This window comes from Anarhichas minor, unplaced genomic scaffold, assembly GCF_050575085.1.
Source record: "Anarhichas minor isolate MPS153535 unplaced genomic scaffold, ASM5057508v1 ptg000062l, whole genome shotgun sequence".
In the NCBI taxonomy this organism is placed as follows: Eukaryota; Metazoa; Chordata; class Actinopteri; order Perciformes; family Anarhichadidae; genus Anarhichas; species Anarhichas minor.
The window spans coordinates 1929350-1949316 of record NW_027466508.1 but is presented as its reverse complement, the minus strand read 5'-3'; the positions used below and the strand labels follow the sequence as shown (position 1 = coordinate 1949316).

Genomic DNA, 19967 nt, shown 5'->3' with positions numbered 1-19967 from the left:
TGAACAAAAAAGTTGCGGTGTGGGCGTTCAGCATGCGCGGGTGTGCGAGTGTGTGAGTGTGCGTGTTTGTGCAGTTCAGTCTGGACAGCTGGGTTTCTCCGTGGCCTGACAGTGTTCGGCTTGTGACAAGCCTGCCGCGCCACACCACCACATACAAAGCGCAACCCGCCCACCAAGCCTTCCAGCGAGTCCATCACTCAGGACGGCCGAGGGAAGAGCCGTGAGAAGAGGTCAGACGTGGAGGAGACGAGGTGGGAGGAGAAGAGGATGAGGAAGAAGAGGAAGGAGGGAGGGCTGGTCAGGGGTTAAGTGTAGAGAAGACAGCGATGAAAGGCAACTGTCATGCACTAGTGCTCGCCCAGGAGCACCTGTCTCGAGAAGAACATGCAAAGTGTGCCGGTCACGTCCTGACAACACCCCCACTTTTCTACACACACACACACACACACATATACAAGCTCACAGGAAAGGGCTGATGCTCCACCGTTGGAAAGGCATCGCCTGTCTGACAGCATGCCAGTCAAGCTGTCGTTGGCTCCTTCGCATATGCAAGGAAAAGTTAGGCTGATGAAGAAGAAAAAACACACAGGGGCTCGGAGAAAAAAAAAAAAAGAATCACTGAGACATGAACAGACTACCTGAAGTGAGGAGACACTTCTCAAAGACTTGATGCAGAGTAAATGCTGGAACGAACAGTACACAAAGCTCCATGAAAGCAAATCCAGGAGAGGATAACCAGGAGACCTACCACGGACTGGAAGATGGTGTGGTTACCAAAGTTATCCAAAGCATCTGATGTCACAGGGACCAGCTCTATTAAATAGTGTTTAGAATTAGAATATTTGCTAATCGAACAACAGACAAAATTGAACCCCTTACGCCTGACATAATTACCATCACACCCCATAAAGCGACACAGCACTATTTTTCAATATCGTTCATGTTTGTTTTACAAGTAGAAACTACCTGTGGTATTTTGGGGAAGCCATGTGTACCTCCAGCTGGCTAAGCTAATTGCAATGCTACAACCTGGCACCGGCTAAAAGGAGGCACTGCGTATGTTCAGCGTCTACAAAGCAATAAGCTCGCCGCCAGGTATTTTAACACACTTTCATTGCTCATGTTTATGGAAAAGAGCTTATGATGTACAAATTAACAGTTACTATTTACAGCGCCTCGTGAACCTGGTCTCCTGTAGCTTTTGTGAATGAAGGGTTTTGGACTTTCTATTGGAGCCAGATGTTGGGCAACACCTTGGCAGTCGGCCCTTTTACTCTATTGGCAAGGTGAGTCATTACAAAGGGAAGAATAAATTCACAAATAAACAGCAGGCGGACTGATCTGTCTTGTGCGGGTTTGCTTTGCAGAGTGAGATCATTTTATTAGAGTTAGCTAGAATTAGCAACAACCGCGGCGGCTATGACCGGGCTCCAGACTGACCTTCTACACCTAATTTAATAACTAGGTGCACCAGCATTTAGGTTCACACAGAGGTTTTCACTATGCCTTTTGGCGCCGGAATGAATACAATTTAAACGTTACCTATTTTCAGTGCCTATAGACAATGGTCATATCTTAAAACAATATGTAAACGATAGTTTTGGGTCAATGTTTTTGGGTCACATGAGGCCATTTCCACCGAAGATGTTGGGTCCACAACTCCTGTAATGTATTAAGAATGAGAGATAAGGACGCGTGAATTGCTCGCAGTACCACTGTGTGAAAAAGGCCAGGTTTTTATACAATCCTGTATGTTTACGTGTGTAAATATGTTGGTATAAGAGTAGCGTAATGTGTGCGTAGCAGTGTTTGGGCGAGCGACAGAGACTAAATTAAGTTGGATGCGCTCACAGCAGTCAGCTGTTGCCGATCGTTGCAGAGAAGAAATTGGTGGTAAGGTTGTCTCGTTGAATATTGCTTCTGAGGGAAGAATTACTGAAAATGTTTGGATACAGGTGTAACGGGCACCGAACCATTTTTCTTGTGACGAAAAAATTATCAATAGTTCTTTGAACTAGCAGCATGTTTAAGGTTGCGATGTTGCTCGAGTAAGAGTTTCACACATATACACACAGAGACAGACCTGCTGAGTGAAATTCAAATGTTTAGTTGCACTTCACAAGAGTATTAGTTGTTGGTCGCACTCTGAAGCCCTGTATGAAGTATTCGGGCCGGGTAGCATTAGTCTGAGACTGATGCAATACAACCTGTATCAATGTTAATCTTTCCAATATCCATTGTGCTAATCAAGCCTATAAAAAGCAGCCTCAACACACACACACACACATAGAAGAGTGTGTGCATACACACACACATTCAAAGACACCCATACCTCACACTTACACCCATAAAGCTAAACAAAATCCCACACATAGTGCACACACACACACACACACACACACACACACACACACACACACACACACACACACACACACACACACACACACACACACACACACACACACACACACACACACACACACACACACACACACACCCCACCAGAACCCCAAACAAACAGAAATGGAAAATAACGACTAGCCCGGATCATAGCCTCGAGTGGCTAATGAACCCCCAGGAGAGTCTTGCCTCTGTGTACGAGTTGAGAGGGTCATTCCCATGTTTATTCAGCACATGTCCAATGAGCCACCGCCATCTATTGATTGAACTGATTATTCTATGTCTCTCTTGTGACGGGACACATGCATGACAGATGAACCCTACTTGAGCGGGTCACATTTGATGTAATCTCATTGAATCTGACGGCTGATCTGGTCGCCCAGTTTGCATGAGCCACGCCGCGGCCTTGTTTGCGAATACGCTGACATCTGTGGCTAATGCCTCAACACTAATACGAGGTGCTCGGTAGGGGCTGTCAGACACGTGGGCTGTCAAGGGCTGTTTGGCCGATCTTAGTGACTGCTTCCATGAGAGAAACCATCCGGGAAATGCTAGGGACAGCGATATACTAAGTATCGTTACCTAAAGGGGTATTTCACAAATGTCTTATTGTTTTTGAACGCTCAAGCTTAACCATCGATTTTTTAAATTTGGATAGAGTGAAGGCCGCTAGAGGAAACCAAACTAAGCTAGATTGCATGGGTGTAAGACATGAATTATGTTGCCTCATATCTGCTATCATATCTTGCTTCATGCCATAGTAGCCAACCAGTCGGAGGTTAGACGGCAGCTGTAAACCTCTGCAGAAGTCCCTTTTAGTTACAGTTTGACTCACTACGGCCTTCAATCCCCAAGCCACACAAAACTCAAAACTGGAATGCCAAGCATGAGCCCATCTCTGTTTTTCCATTTAAATGTTCAGTTAGATCAAAGGGCCTGGCGAGCACACACAGGAGTCCGTGACAGGCCATCTTAGCCATGTACCATGAGATAATGCAGGCGGGGCCGTAAAAGCTGATATCCTTCCAGATGCAAACCAAATGTAGACATCATGCACCTCTAAAATGTTATGCATTCAACACAGACCACTATAAAAAAAAAAGGTGGTAGGAGGTGAGGGAACAACATCATATTGATCCTGAGAAGCTAACCCAACACTTATGCAGCTGATAACCAATGTCATGAACAGAGAACCATCTCATGGGTGATAAACACCAACTTGGATCATCATTTTTATCTCAAGGAACCAGCTCGCTCATGTCACCAGTTGTAGGGCATATATAAAGGGAATTTAATAAGTTAAAGATGAAGTGGAGCAAAACATACAACGATCAGCCCCATCCTTCTATCAGTGACATCTTTAAAACTAAGACTCACCCTCCGTCACTCTTACTGCAGCACTCCAAAATTAAAGTCAAACTAAAATATACAAACAACAACATGAACTTTAAGCAGTATTGTAAAACACATTACATGTCATCCGACTATTTAGCCTGTTGGCTGAATTAGTTTGAAGAGAAGCTTGACCGACCGAGTTGATCTGTAAACACACCTCAGTCCAAATATATATGAGCCAAAGATCAAACAGGCGAAACAAGGTAAAGACATGTTGAGGGAAAGCGCAGCGGCAGACTAATCAGCCCCCTCCAACGCTCACATATAGCAAATCAATGAAATACCTGGGGCCGCGGGCCTGCGCTATATTACACACCAAAACTTCATATTCACTCATTGATTTTACTTTTCAGAATAGTATATCACTGAACTCCAATGGGAGTAGAAAATAGAGGCCGGGGCTGAGGTCAACCCTCGCGTGGACGGATGTTTGCACAATATTGATGGCGCAAGCAGAAAGAAATGACTAAATATCTGGATCAATAGCTAGTTTCCCTAGCCAACGACAGGTTGTTCCAGATGGAAATATATAAATACTTCTTTATGGCTGCTGCAGTGGCCCTAACAAACAGGGCTAAATGCCCCCCCTTAAGGTAAACTCTTTGATTAGCCAGGGCCAGAGGTGACAAGTGCGGTCTGCTGATGCTCCTACACCACGCTTCCAATGGCCTGAGGATGCTAATGCACACTGGGGCCCAGTAAAGGGGCCACGGATATGACAGGTCACAAGCCCTGGGCAAAGTGCTCTGTGCTACCTGACCCTGCTATTCATTTGTAATGATGATGGGCCCAGGCTACGCCGTTCTCGGTCATGTTCAAGTAATGCATACCATGAATAATTTAGGAAATCTTTTCTACAGTTTTCACATAAAGCCACTTTTCTAATTGCAGTAATCAGAACTGCAATTGGTAGTTTTGGTATAGTTAGGGCCTAAAGAAACAAATTTGCAAGTGGAATTCTCCAATTTTCAGCCACATGAAGCACGAATGAAGGTAAATATGTGGAGCTTTGAGTAATCAACTCAGGCCAACGTGCCGCAGCTGCTGTTGGCACAAGAGCTGCCTGTTCTTATTTACAGCACAACACAATTACTGCGAACAACACCCAACCTCACAGCTTCCCCTGCTCCACAGCGGCCAATGGGGCCATAAAGAGGGAGGAACCACATAATTGCCTGCTCTTTAATTAAATGAAAGCTATATGGTTCATTTGCCTCCTTTTTTTTTTTGTTTTTACGCGTCGAACTGGCCAGCCCACTGCTGAAGACCTCCCAGACGCCATCCCTGCTCGGCCCTAAATCATGACTGGATAGACTGCCCGGCGGGTCCCTGCTGGACACACAGTGGCCGCCCAGCGGCAAGGCCAGAGCAGGGCACGCGGTGGATCGACACCTAGCCGGCGATAAGTAATTCTGTAGAGGATTAGCAGCATGATAGCCTGATCAATACTGTGTGCTCAGGCCATTAGGAATGCAGCGAGGAAATGACCCCCTCCGGTAATAAAGCAGGGCATCTGGGTTCTCCTTCATTTGCCAGCTCCATTAGTGTAATGGTATCATTATCTGCCACAGTCGTATTTTTTTCGGAGCCTTGGCTTTTCCACAGTTGGGCCGGCGGGGGTCTGATGAAGCTGTGAGAGCCCCCATGCAGAGTGTTCCCCTTTCTACCATTCTATACAGAGCCAAGGTGTAAATCTAGCTCTGTTGGAGCTTATGTGCTACCCTGCCTTAGGTATCCAAACCCATGTTTTATGTCAGCACCCAGCACTATTTCTCCATCATTGGCTCATTAATAGAGCGGGCAGCATGTAGCTCGGGTTAAAAGGGAGAAAAAGATGGCCGGCAGAGCGCAAAGCTGCTGAATGTGCTGAATCCGACACCCCCACCCCACCTCATGCTAAAACACCAGGCCTGACATGACAGGACGTCGGCATTAGTCGCCATAAATCGTTTCCTTTACACTAATTCACCAGCTAACATTTTGTGCGGGAGAATTGATTAACCATGTCTGGATGTGTGGCCACATAATCAGCTTTTACCTCGGTAGTTGTTAATTTAACAGAATTGCCAAGGGAAACACAAACCATTTTAATGAGTGTTCAGAAATTAAATACCCTAAACAGCTTGCACTATAGGTGCCACAACCAGAGCAAAGCAATGAGGCTGATCTAAGCAATGGGCTGAGCTGAGCCCGGGACCTCACAACATCTGGTGACCCTGTGTGATCATTACTTAGCCTGCCGCTCACACACACACACACACATACACACACACACACACTTCCTGTTTCGACACAGCACTTTATACTTGTCATCACCGTCCAAATGGCGAGCTTGCATCAAAGACAGCATTAAAACATCGGGTTAAGGGACAGGGTCAGGGCCGTTTTCACACTTGCCAGGGCATGAGTGAAATTTCATCCTGTGATGACAATACTGATAAAACATAATTCATTAGGGTGAAGGGCAAGTTGAATGTTGCCATGAGGAGGACATTCATGGCAATGTAGGTATTTGAGAACCTTATAAATAGTCTGCGATTGTTGTAGTTGTAGTAACAACGAAGAAAACAGTGAGTGTGTCTAACAATGTCTGATGGATCCATCCATAGAAATGTTTTATTATTTTGGATTTTGGAATTCAAATCTATGTGAATCAATGTGGACGGGGTGTGAATAACTCTCCCGGAGAAGATAGGCAAATGTCCTATTCTATTTCATGGAGAGGATATATATAGAGTATGGCATCCCACCTGTCAGTGTGCTTTACTGACCTGCTGTGGTGGGATTTTCTAAGGAGATTGTGTATTCATTTGGCACTAATTCCCTGAATGACAGTGGACCTACATATCGGATTCCTCACTTTGTGCAGCATTGCAGACATTGCACACGCTTACTGCATAACCAAGTTATTAGTTACTATCATACTATCTGTACACCCACTGATATTATACAAAAAAAGTGGCCAAAATGCATGCAGCTCTTTCCTTGGTTTCTCGAACAGTCATGCAGTCACTTTACAATTAAATTCCTCTCGCTCATCCTTATATTCATCTATAAAGAAAGGAAGCTAAGCCATTAGGTCTGTGCAGTTCTCCCTGACTGCCTGAGGGCCAGCTGGAATGAGTTCTCTCTCTGAGCCGCTCATCTGGCCACCATGGCTGCTTTCATAAACAGGAGGAACCACGTCTTACATAGTTTCACTGCTGTCTGACATGATCCAAACATATGTGCCACGGCAGACGGCATCCAATTCAGGAGATAAGAGGAGGAACAGACAGAAGAGTCACAGACAGACACCATGACCATAGGCGAAACACATCCCAGGATGCCTGCACACCAGAGCTTCCCTTCCTTCCTTTCCTTTAGGATCTTAAATGAAAACCACAAAGTTACGGGTTTTAGGCTTTAGAGCGTGGAAAGGCCGGATAAGCCCAGGTCAGCACGAAACACCGCTTAACGCACCAGCACACACAACAGTTGGTCAGCACGGGTTACATACATGCATGCATCCCATCACTGTTCATCCTGCACACACCTCACTGGTACAGTTTAGCAGGTTCTACAGATGGCATATTCACAGAGGGTATTATTTGAGGACGGCCATCACTACATTAGCCGACAACTCGTATCCACTGTAAAGCCTGAAGCAGCTGGACTGGCGCCTTGCCAACTCTAAACTACCCTACACACCAACTTGACCATTTGTTTTACTGTGCTGTTCCGTTACTTCTCCAAATAACTGATTCATTGTTCGTTCTCCAGACTACACTGGCATCACAAATTAGGCTTAAACGCTCCCTTTTGTTTTGTATCAATAATATGTTAACTCCTACAACCTATAGAATAGTTCCGAGTTGAACTATGTTCTTACAAATAACGTCACCCTACAAGCTGTGATTCATCTCGTGTTATCAGTTGATATGGGGCGGTGCCGAGACGTTTATCCCGCGTGCTACAGCTTCTCCTCGGCAGTGTATTTAGGTGACAAAGCACCGTTTTAATGCAACTGTAATTCTTCATTGTGGAAGTCTGGGGGGGGGGGGGTCAGAAAATGGAAAACACAATAAAGAAAACAGGCAAGGTGAGGTATGCGCTGACATTCACGGCTTTGTAGCCGTTAAAAGGCAGCCAGCAGCATCACACGCGGAGCATTAGATATTCAACGAGCGACAGGGCTTAACAAATATGCCAGACCTAATGGAGAAAAACGCTATCAATACCTTTCTTCTCTTCTCCCCCTCACTGTCACCCGATCTTTTCATGTTCCGGACTTGTGTTTACACTGCCTCGCTTTCATTAGAGGCGACCCTGGTTGTTGTAGTACACGACTACATGGTATTTATATCAATTCTCATGTTAGAAAAGGCACATGCACGTGCAGTCTTCCGCGTTATTTCAGTCACAGCCCGGTCGTGAATATTTTCAGTGCAAAATGTTTTTTGGTGGCGAGATTGTTGAAGGGGATTCTAAAAGCGTTGCGTTGAGAACTACAAGTCCCAGAGTGAACGTGTGCTCGCGGCGGAAGCAGCTTTCGGCACGCTCTAGAGGTTGCACTGCGCAGATGCAGCGCAGGTACAGATTCACAAATTGTCATCGGCAAGTTTAGAAACTTGTTAAATCAGTGATTTAAAGTTGTACAGCCCTTAAAATGGCTGTGACATGACAAAAAATAAAAGAAACAGATATTCAAACTACTACTACACACTTTTATTATTATTATTAATGTTATTATTATATCTGTGTGAGGTAGTGGTGGTAGTAGTAGCCTACTGTAGTTCATCAACATTTTTTCAGTTTTACCTTTAGATAAATGCTGAATTTCCTCTTCAAAAATATCCTGGTCTTCAACATATTCCATATGCTTCCCCCTTTTTGTAATCAGAAGCAGTTCCACTTTCATCTCAGACTATGTGTAAAAATAGAAATCATGCTTTGAACATGCTCCAGTTCAACTCCCGCCAAATTTCTTTCAACTCCTACATGCATCTTAAATCCAGGTGCTCTTCTGCCGGTGTGGGCTTCAACCACGTCAGCCCTTTTCAACTCACTGCTGATCATGAAAGTGCACCGTAAAATGCACATCAGCGCCCATGTGGCTGCCTTTATGCATCACCCGCAGTTGAGGTACGCTCCGAGAGTTCATCCTCATAACATGTTTTGAATAGTGCTGAAATGTGTTCTGTCCATTGTTCCCTATCAAAGCACATGTGAAATAGTTTCACGGATGGAGCGGTGGCCGTGGTGGTGGGAGGGTGGTGCAGCGGCGGATTGCAGGGGCCTGAAACACCTGCTACATATTACAGACTTTGATCAGTGTCTTCATTAGTTTCCTTTGTAATCTCTTTTCTTTTATGGTAGAGCTGACCCAAGTTAGCCGGGTACAATGATTTAACACACATGTTTCTTTCACCTGTCTTGTAAAATGCTCACAAGCTCTCCCACTTTCAAAGTCGTCGGTGTCTCTGGCATCCCTTACTAATAAACGGAGGGGGGTTCTTTTGATTCCTATTTATAACCTACATTTCCTCTCTTCTGTTCTGGTCCTCCAAAGGGAGTCTATGTTTGAAAAATACCCTTGGAGTCATTTTGCGAAAACTAGATCCATATGCATGGATATATAGTTGGTTTTTTTCACATTAACATATGTCAGCCTGTAGTGTAATTTTAGAGCTACTATCATGGAAAGAATCGTATCATGTCATAAATAATTTCTTTTTTTTTATCTTCTAATGTCAAAATCTGCCTTCATCCAACCTCCATCACCCCGATCCATCATTACACTATGTTCCTTTTGTGCGTCAAACCATCATTCACGTATTCCCACTGTCAATCATCTTTATGGTATAACATTTCAAGGAACAGAGGCTTCTCTGCCTGACTGTTTTTGGCTGAGTCTGTCAGATCTGGGGCTCTTCCAGTGAACATATGTATGGGGTCTTTACTGGCAGACAGGCCACTTACCTTGTCCGAAAAAACCACCGCAGTTGCTTGGTTTTTAATTCCATCGCTGGTGGCCCATTGGTGGGATGGTGTGAACGTCCTCACAACCCACATGGCTGAAGAATCATGTGTGCACATTGGGCCCTATTCAATTTTCATAAAGTATATAAACCATTCGAATCATGAAGTTTAGTTCTTAGTAATAGCGGTTCGTGGAATCAATTCAAAAGCAGGGTAGAGGGAATTGCTTTGATCATAATTCGGTGCGTTACTTTAAAAATGCAATTTAATACATTTACAAGTTACCTTATAAAAACCATAATACAATTCATGAGACAGAAAACCTCATTACTTTGAAGGAATGTGTCGACATTTGGGGAAATGCGTTGATTTTCTTTCACTCAGAGAGTTAGATGTGAAGTTGTATACCATTCTCTGCCGTTAGAGCAGCGTCAATCTCCTCTTTAATGCAACTCTTAGCAAGAAAACTAAAATAATTTTTCCCCAAATGACAACCTGTTGCTTTTAATATTCGATTTTCTTTGCTGTTAAAATCCCTTTTTTAAATCCACACCACACCATTCAAACCATAAACACAATCCATCATTACTTTAGGCAACACTTCAAACCATCATTCATGTGTTCTCACGGTCAATCATTGTAATGGGGAACATGTCTAAGAGGAGAAAGTTTTGTGGACCCCCCCCCCCCCCCCCCCCCCTCCTCCCGCTGGTTAGAAATGAGACTCTGTGAACAATCATAATGCAGGTTCTTTACATGGAGACCAAGCCAATTACCTTCTTCAACAAAGCCTGTCATTTGTCCTACAGTGAATCAGGCTCTAAAACAGGAACCTCTCCTCTCATGTCTGACCTGTGGAGTTCAGCACAAGGCAAGGTCATCCCTGTACACTTTAATGTGGTATCGTATGGGATGGTGGAAGGGGGAAAAAAATCACTGTGAACTTCTTCTATCATCATATAGCCATTTCTACTGGTCTGGCCAATGTGTTTGCGCTCACGATGGAGGTATGTTTTCTGTTATTGTGCTTTGCATCAGATCCGAATGATCCTTTGACATGGCTCCTTTTTGTGATATAATGAGCGTCTAAAAAAGCCGGGGAAGAATAAAAGATGAGAAGTGCACGGTGCCAGAACGTACTAAAGCACAGTAAAGGAAGACAGAGACCATTGTGTTGTGTCTGTATTAAAACCAGAGCCCACAGCCCTGCAATCATCTCTCCCCCGTGCTTCAAACTATTGTATGACCTGAAAAATCAGAAATACAAGAGACAGGCCTCTTTGTGAATAATGATATCTTTTCGATGCGGAAATTTCTGTTGGGTCACCTAGATTTTATTACTAGTTTATCAAGTTAAGCTGCGGTTTCTGTATAAAAGAGAGGAAGTACTACTGGGAAAACTGAAAAAAACATACAGTCAAGCTTTGTCCTGCACCACACGGGACCTCTGGTGAAGGTACTGTTAAGAGCTGTAAACAACATTTCATATTCACCACAACTTCGGCCAGGGATTATCCTCAGCATATTGTGGTGCCTCAGTGAAGACAAGCTCTTTTTTGATTTTGATTTATATCGAATGGGCATATGGAGCAAGTATGCGCTTGCTAACCTTCAATGCTTAGCCCATAGGAAACTGTTATTTGTCAGTGCTATAAAGCAGATTGCTGCCCAGTGGTTTCAATTAACATCAAAGAGCGCTTCACAGCCAGTAATAGTTATATCAAAACCTGAAATGTATTATTTAGGTTATGTGCTGGGGTCCTCCAAACGATTATGTCCTCGTTCAGACAAGGGGTTTTCCTTTCTTGCTGACTTTTTCCATTCCATGTACTCCGCCGCCTTCGCCCTGTTTCTTTGAAGCACCACCACATCACTCCTGTGTACGGTCTCTTTGTAGCACCAGGGTACCTGCGTGGCTCACACCCGGTGGCCTATTAGCTACGGGGCATAAAAAGTGGCACTACAATAGTGATGCGGAAGATTAAAAGTCCTTTGTAGCTAAGTGGGTCGATTTTGACAATTTCGTAAGTCTCCCAGGTTTTTGCAATTCATTTCTGGTGCAAAAAGGTCTCAAAAGGTCTCAAAAAGGTCTCTTTCATCTGTGTTACCACATGTAAATTATATTACCTTGTTTTTTCTACGCAGCAACAGGCTCGCTTACAGATGGTACAAAACATGATGATACAAATGAAGAGCCCATTTAGCTATAGTGCATTTTAAACGAGTAAGTATTTAGCAGCAGGTCGTGTGAATAAATGCCTGAATGATCAAAAATAACAGATATGGTTGTTTTGGATCTAAATCCTTTCAATGTGTGCGGTTCTGCATGGAACAGCTTTCTGGTGACGTAAGATACTCAGAATCTTAGGTTTAGAAAAAGAGCCTGGTTGATGTTAACCCGACTGTCAAATGAGTCACATGACTAGTGACTAAAGTGAGTCATGGGACTAACAACACTCACCTGACAAAATGTCAACATTTACGTTTTATTTTACAAGGGACACGAACAAGTGCTCCTGGACAAAAGCCCTGTTTCTGTTTGATCCACCCGTCCCGTGCTCTGACTACATCAGTTGCTGTCAGCGTCTGAAAATGACGCAGATGGGTTTAAATTGGAGTTGGTCGACAGCGCCGTGCATCTGTAGCCAAGGGGCACTGACCAATCACTTGTATTTGACAAGTTGGAAGAGAGACCGGGTTGTAACACTTTTTGCACTTTTTGTATGATGAATAATACCTACAGTAACTAAATCTGCATGTCACAACATGGCAGAGGCACAGTAATCTTTGTTCTCATCATGGTTTGGGTCACTCCGATCACTATAGAAGAAGTTATATTGACTGAATCACGCTCCAGTTTTATGCTTAACAGCTTTTTATGTTATATGTTATTTACAGCTTGTTTGGATGTTGGTGCTTTCTGCCAGTATAGTTCAGAATGATCGCAGGATTATGCCAGTATTTTTGTAGTCCATGAACAAAGTGCTGCTTTGACAAGTTAAAACAGGTCGCCTTATTTTTACATTTCCTAAGAATCATACCTCTGACTGTTTTGACTCATCTCAAACTGAAGTTTGCAGCCCTGCAGGGATAGAAATGCCAGACCTGAGTAGCACCTGCTGTCTAGTATAACTACTTTTCTTTAATTCTCAGTGAAAAGATTTGTTTCTTGCCACAATGAAAGCTCTTTAGGGACAGAAGTGATTTATTGCCTCTAGCCCTTAGCTGGAATATCGTTAAAAACCTTGCAACCCCATGGCCGAGGCTTAAAGTGCACAGAGGGGCCTTTAAAATGGCTCAAAACGTACATACACCATTCAATACATGTTGATTAAGCCTCAATAAATGATTGTATAGCACCGCAGGAAAGAGCCCTTTGGTTAGCGAACAGAAAGAGCGTGCAGCCTTAGTCTAAGATGCGGTACACCTCCTTGCCTGGGATCACTTCCAGACACCGAAATGAGGAAGCGCTTTGCTATTGCTGTGATTTGAATACCATGATCACTGAGCACTTTTATAAGAAACCTATTAAAAGTGAGGTTTTTGACATACAAAAGAGCCCCTTTTTAAATCTCACGCACAATGTCAGGCTGAAAGACGTTATAAAACTCTATACGGGAGCATACATCCTATGTGTGTGTCCTTGCCCTCGCGCACCATCAGGAGGGAATATCCTTTGTGGAGGCAGAGATGACCCGTTTCCTGGAGAAGCCTGCGCCCTATCGCTCAGCGCCGCGCTGCAGATTAATCGCTCATTTGTTCAGCATGATACAATCACCCAGCACCGGACTTAACTTTTAACAAAGACGTCTGACTGAAATATGCTGATTTGTCATACTACTCCATGATCTGAGAGAAATAAGTCGTTCTGAATGGGACCAGCTGAGGTGGACACAATGGCCCAGTGTGACCCCTCGCTCCACCTGCTCTTGACAGTGTTTATAAAGTGCCAACTCCTCTCATTAGCGCTCTTATTACCCCAGAGTTATAGCAGCCGCGCAGATCAAACGCAGCCCGAGTGAACAATGGCCGAAATGGCATTAATAGTATATGTAAGAGTTCACAAATATTGGGGAGGGATCTCTTTGATGGGGACTGTTTTACATTAGAGGTTTTTTTTTATTAGGGCTTCTCTGGTCTTTAATGTGCATGTTTTCCCCTTGAGTCAGTGTTACCACGTTTAGGTCTTGTTGTGTGACCTGTCGCTGAATTTAGCAGAAGACGCACATACGCCGAACAGATGACAGTGATCATTAGTACACACTCAGGACATATATTGGTAGTACTTTAGGAAAATAACAGATGTGCAGATCAAAATTCCTTCTGGGTTCATAAAAATCTATCATATTCTATGCTATTTCCACTGGTGCATTGATTCTACACACACACACACACACACACACACATTAATTGAGTTAATATTCCCATTTGTTTCTAATAAATGTTAAAAGTGTATGCTGATGAAAATTTGGCATGTGCTCAAGAATTCATCTGACAGCCCAAACTGTACCCAAACCCACCAGTCTGACCACTGAGATGAACACTGAAACGTGTTTATTTATCCATGCACATTTCTCCCCATTTCCAAATGAGTTGACATTACGGAGCGTGCCGATGGTGACAGGTACATTTAACACTGGCTGAAAAGTTTAAATCACACCCAACTTCCTTATATACACAGAGCTTTTGACCTTCTCTTGTAGGCCGCCTTCACGTGTAATTACTGTACAGTCGTTTGAATGGCAGGCTGGTTTATAGTGGGACGTGGGCAGTTTACACTCCTCTCCCCGGCCCACCCTCAAAGGTTAAATTGAGGGTACTATATTTGGTAGAAAGTGTGTAACATAAATTCTTCCTTTTTCGGGTTTGCTTGTCATTTGTTTTCAGTGTTCCTCTTCTTTTCTTTCCTCTCCCCTGAGGGGATGTAGTGTAAAAGGCATTTCCTGAAAACTATCCGTCATCGTCGCAAAATAGATGAACTGATTTCATTCGGCAATGAAAATCTTTCAACTGCCCAAAGTTACCCTCGGTCAAGTCATATTTTTAAAGACTGCTAGTCATTTTTCCATTCAGTTAACTATCCAGACTGAGATGTCCCAGCTTTGTGAAGGGGGGGGGGGGGGGGGGGGAGGACTCGGATTAGATGTAATGTAGCTATAATTCTCTGAGTAGTATTGAAAGTCTTCTGGACGCTGTGCCACATGTGTTTGCATGTCTGTTTGGTTTGGCCAGAAACTGACATCAGCTTCTGGTTATCCAGAACCCATTAGATGCTTTGATCCCAAATGGGCCTTGTTTCCATTCGCTGAAAATAGTGTTCTGTATTTGTGCTGCGGTACATGGACTGGACCTCTGTGATTTGTTTCTACGTGTCAAATATTATGTCTTGGATGTCATTGTAAGACACCCAGGATTGGCGTCAACTCCATCATCCCTCCCCACGTGCTTGTTCTCATTATCACCAGCATCAATAACTGATTCCACTGCTGAAATATGATAAATAACGATTAGCTGTTTTGGGAACATTAGTCCCTCGGGGAGTTTGTGAGGATTGTCGGATAATTCATAATGCCTGTCAATTGATCAACTCTCTGAGACAGATTCACTGCACTGTGTGTAGTTGCTGATGTTTTGGTGATGTCACAGTGTCAGACTAACATCCTGTCCTCTGAAAATCTGTATACCATTCATCACAGCAATACCACACACCCGGAGGTAATACTTTCCATGCAACTCTGACACACAAAAGCATGCCTTGAGCCGAAGTTTGACGCCATTGAACAATTCTGCAAATTACGTTGTTTTGTGGTATATGGTTAAAGCAGATTAATGGACAATGCGGACTGCCTTGCTGTAGGCTGAGGACAAGTAACTGGCAATGTCTTATAAAAAAACAAAAACACCACAGCTTTTTTACACATGTAGATCATACATGTCACAGAGCCAAGTCCCCATTTCAACAGCGTGTCAAAGGCGTCTCTGGACCGCATCCCAAGCTCTTTGCTTGTTTGTCTTTTGTGAAAAAGGACAACTATCCCGGCAGTGCCAAAGCACCCCAGGCTCTTTGATATGTGAAAGCCTAACAGTGGGACGGCTCCCTGCTCAGCTGGTACGCAGATGTGTGTGTATGAGAGCGAGTGTGTAGGGGGAGCCCGCTGTCTGAACCGAACACAGATTAGTGACTCCTTTTTTTTTTTTTTTATTCCTAATAAATAAACCCCAGTGCATGCTGGGTTATGTGTGAGGGGAAAATAACATGCCACTAGCCAATCAGAAGCAGGTGGTAGGGCTTGGTGGCTTCAGACTCTGCAGCTCTTATCATAAAACAACTGCACTTTTAACTTTAATTGTACTGGTGGATAGATTTTGAGGTTTTGGTTAGAAGTGTTTTATTACTTCGGACTGGAATCAAAGCAACAGAAATGTAATTATGTTAAAAGCAGGCAACAATTTTGTTATAATGGACGGTGGCCAAGTTTCAGGCTGAACTCACTGATAAGAGTACTGCCACACAGAAAAAGTGTGAAAAAGAAGGTTTGCTGTATGGGAATGGCAAAGTACATTTACTCAAGTACTTTAGTACAATTCTGTACCTGTTCATTATTTGAGTTTTTCCATTGTGCTGATTTATACTTGTACTCACCACCTTTCAGAGTTTTCTTCATCTATCTGGCAGTCATAGTTACTACTTATATTGCAGATTTAGATTTTACATTCAATGGTATCGTATCCAATACGATACCATTGCTTGAAAAGTACTATGTTCTTTTTGCTGACCTCTATACTGTTTCTGAGTTGTCTTTGTAATTTATGATCGTGATACTTTTACTTAAGTACTTCATAACGTAAGGCAAACAAGTCTATATGGCAGTATTTATTTCTGTGATTTCTTACCATGAACCTTTATTTTCTTTATTAGAGATACAACTTTTTTCTTATTTTAATGTTTCTAAAGAGAGACCAGAAAAGTGTTCAAATTCTTATTTCAGTTCGACCTCACAATATAAATATGTTCATTTGTTTGTATTCACGGTAAGGAGTTTTAAATTCAGGATGTTTAATGTTTATGATGCACAAATATTTCCAAATGTTCTTTTCTGGTTGCAGCCGCGGTTGACACCAGTTTAATTTGTTAGAGTTCGAGTGTTCCTGCAACACGTCAGTCGTCAGTTGGTGCACAAAATAACAGCTGCACGGCAGGTGACAGTCCTGTTAGAGCGGTCAGAAACACACTTGTAGCTACATACACAGGCACTTCTACTACAACATAGACTTCCTTTCCATCTTTAAGACGGCGGCTTTTAATCCATAAGTTGTCTGTATAGTGAACTGTTGAAATAGGCCATAGGTAGATCTCTGTGTGATGTTCTCGGCTGCGGTTCGGGGCTGATGGCCTCCAGTGGGCTTTTTCTCTGAACGTAGTGGGGGAGATTGTGATGAAAGGAGCAGAGAATGAGATGACACACCCTGTCTCCATAATTCGCTGCTTCATCATGAACAGAGGCATTAAGCGGCCCCCTTTTTCTCTCTCCGGAGAATCGTACATGTCACACCGCACAGTGCCTCTATATGAGTCAGTCACCTCAGGTGTTTCGCATGCACATCAGCGGAGGCATGGCATGTCTTCAGATTACTTCATCCACGGCGTCTGAGATCACAGAGGCAAAGATATGATTGATAAGGCCGAGCAGCGATGCCTCACTTCGTGGTGGAGTTTCCCTCACCGCTAAAGAAGTGGGTACTACTGTGCCTTGAGGATCATCCAGCCGACAATTTCATTTTTAAGATTTCAAAGGAGAGTTTTAGTGTTTCTTTGGTTCAGTGCTGAAACAGAAGATTTCTTAACCAGGAATCAAACTCTTGGGAAAAACTGATGTGTGCTTTGCTTAGTCTCATTGCTACATTTTCACATTGGTTAACTCGCTCTACTATAATGTCTAAGAGCTATGCTAAAGGTACAGTCTGGCCCACAGAGCACACATTTTACACCCAAACCATATGTCGTTAAACTGCTAGTAAATTCCTTTAAAAGTTTTTGCTTGTTAACCAGTCATTATTTCATTCACGTAAATGATTTAATGACATGGCTGCCGATGACATACGGCTTAACGGGGCTGACTTTTGCTTCGCTAACCAGGCTCCATTTCACAGTGGTACGTCTTGCAAATTAGTCGCACATAGAAAAGTTGACTCAGATAAATATGAACACAAGTCTATATCTTCAATTTGAGACATGATTGTGTATGTGTAAATGTCCATTGCCTGTGCAAAATTTAACATTCTCTGTTGTAAAAAAGTTGTCCCTATTTCGACCTATCTCACATCTGACCCCAGTTTCACACACTGTAAATCGACAGACAATTAAAAGAAAAGCATGCAATCCAAATGCTGAACCACAAAAACATCAGACTGCCATTTTGGGGCCTTTCCCATAACCCTTAGCTCTTGGTAATTAGTCAGCAATTGGAGATAAAGCGTGTGATTGGGAGTGAAAACAACGTGGGGATCGCAGACTGTGGTTTGGAATGGCAAATTCCTCCGGGAGACACAAGTCTGTCATAGAAGGAAACGCTTGATTTAAAGGCATTGATTCAGTAAATTACGCGCTCTGAGAGGCAGCACAGGAGTTTTTAATTGCAAACATCAAATTACAGACTGAGAAATTGTGGCGTATTCTGCACAGTATGTATTTAGAAAGACTTGCAGCTGTTGCTTTGGTCCTGATAAGTGTCAGCGTCATCAAGACATCCACTTGTTGTTCATGGAGTGTGTTATCTAAATGTGTACGGATAAACATAGACAATTTCTAGGTGTATTCCATTTACTGCAAGTAAAACAATGTTGATTTTAGCTAATAGCTTTGTCTTTCGCATATAATCTTTCAGGTAAATGTTACGTGAATTAGCCAGCCTTTTAAAACAAACCTTTAATTTCTATAGAAATCTTCATGTTGTTTAAATCATAATACTTTAAATTCAAATGTGCAATATCTTTGTGTTTATGTGTTTTAACTGCTTTGTCTTTTGCTTGTTGTACTCCTGTTTTTTACATGTTACTGATCGTATTTCATTTTACATTTAGCAGCTGTAATATAGTTAAAGCATAACACTAAACCCTTTAGGTTACTCCGTATCTGGCACCTATTAGTTAGTGGTAACTCATTTGTATTGTACAGTCTGCATGTGGCATATAAGTGACTCACTTGTCCTTTCACCGCGCTGAATTTCTCTCACATACAAGTTGTGATATCCGCTCCACCAAAATGTCTACATAGTGTTTTCTGGTTTTCAGTGTGGTTGTACTAATCTCCCAGTGGCACCAAACAGATCTGCGTCTCTATATTGGGCTCGCCAATGGTTACCACTCAACTATGTTGATCACTTTGTGGAAAGATGTGTGTTTATTGTGTGTGTGTGTGTGTGTGTGTGTGTGTGTGTGTGTGTGTGTGTGTGTGTGTGTGTGTGTGTGTGTGTGTGTGTAAAAGCTGCCTGTAGCATGTGTGTGTATTTTACACGCATGCTCCTGTGTGTGTGCACACATGCAGTGGAACTGCACACGGGTGTGAATGGCTTGGTGTTGATTGTATGCGTCTGGACGTGTGCATGTGACAAGTGTGTTGTGGGGGAGAACTGTGTAAAGTCAACAAACAACAGCAACAACAGCAACAACAACAGTTACGCTGGCTGCCACTGAGCCTCAGCTATGTTGTAATTAGAAGTGGATGAAAATGTGGGACAACTGTGCCTTTAACCATAACCAAACATTTCTCTCGGGCAGAGGATTACAGACAGAAACTGAATGCGGTCTGCTCTCCCCTCTGCGTGCCACATGTCACCGCTCCTCTGGCCACTGATCCTGGTCCTCTCCTCCGCCACCGGCCATTTGGGTCTGCACCCCAGATGTGTGATCTGGTCACCTTCTACCACGCAAGGGGACTCACTCTTCGTGTGCACATGCATGCAAGAGTGTGCACACGGCAATCCTCTTATCCTCCAGTCTGTGCTGCCTCCCACTGGTTGGGAATGATACTGGCAGTTACACTTGTGTCTCTACATCCTCTCTTGAAAGACAAATAAACGTAATGCAAAGTAATTCATTTTACATGTGTGTTGACCTGCTTGGCGTTGACTGCATCAACACAACTCAGATGCCACTGAACAGCAATAAATCACTTTCACATACTTCCCATACTAAGCCTCGACCACTTG

At 43.3% G+C, this 19967-nt stretch overlaps 1 protein-coding gene across 7 annotated transcripts in view; it reads right to left on the bottom strand.

The window, feature by feature from the left end:
• Nucleotides 1–8073, bottom strand: part of fto (FTO alpha-ketoglutarate dependent dioxygenase) — a 113000-nt gene extending 104927 nt beyond the window's left edge. For all 7 annotated transcript variants that reach the window (XM_076078090.1, XM_076078094.1, XM_076078088.1 and 4 more), the window contains exon 1: nt 8019–8073. In XM_076078090.1, coding sequence (XP_075934205.1) covers nt 8019–8060 — 42 coding nt within the window. In that variant the 5' untranslated portion in view covers nt 8061–8073. The remainder of the gene's footprint in view (nt 1–8018) is intronic.
• Between the last annotated feature and the right edge of the window lie 11894 nt (nt 8074–19967).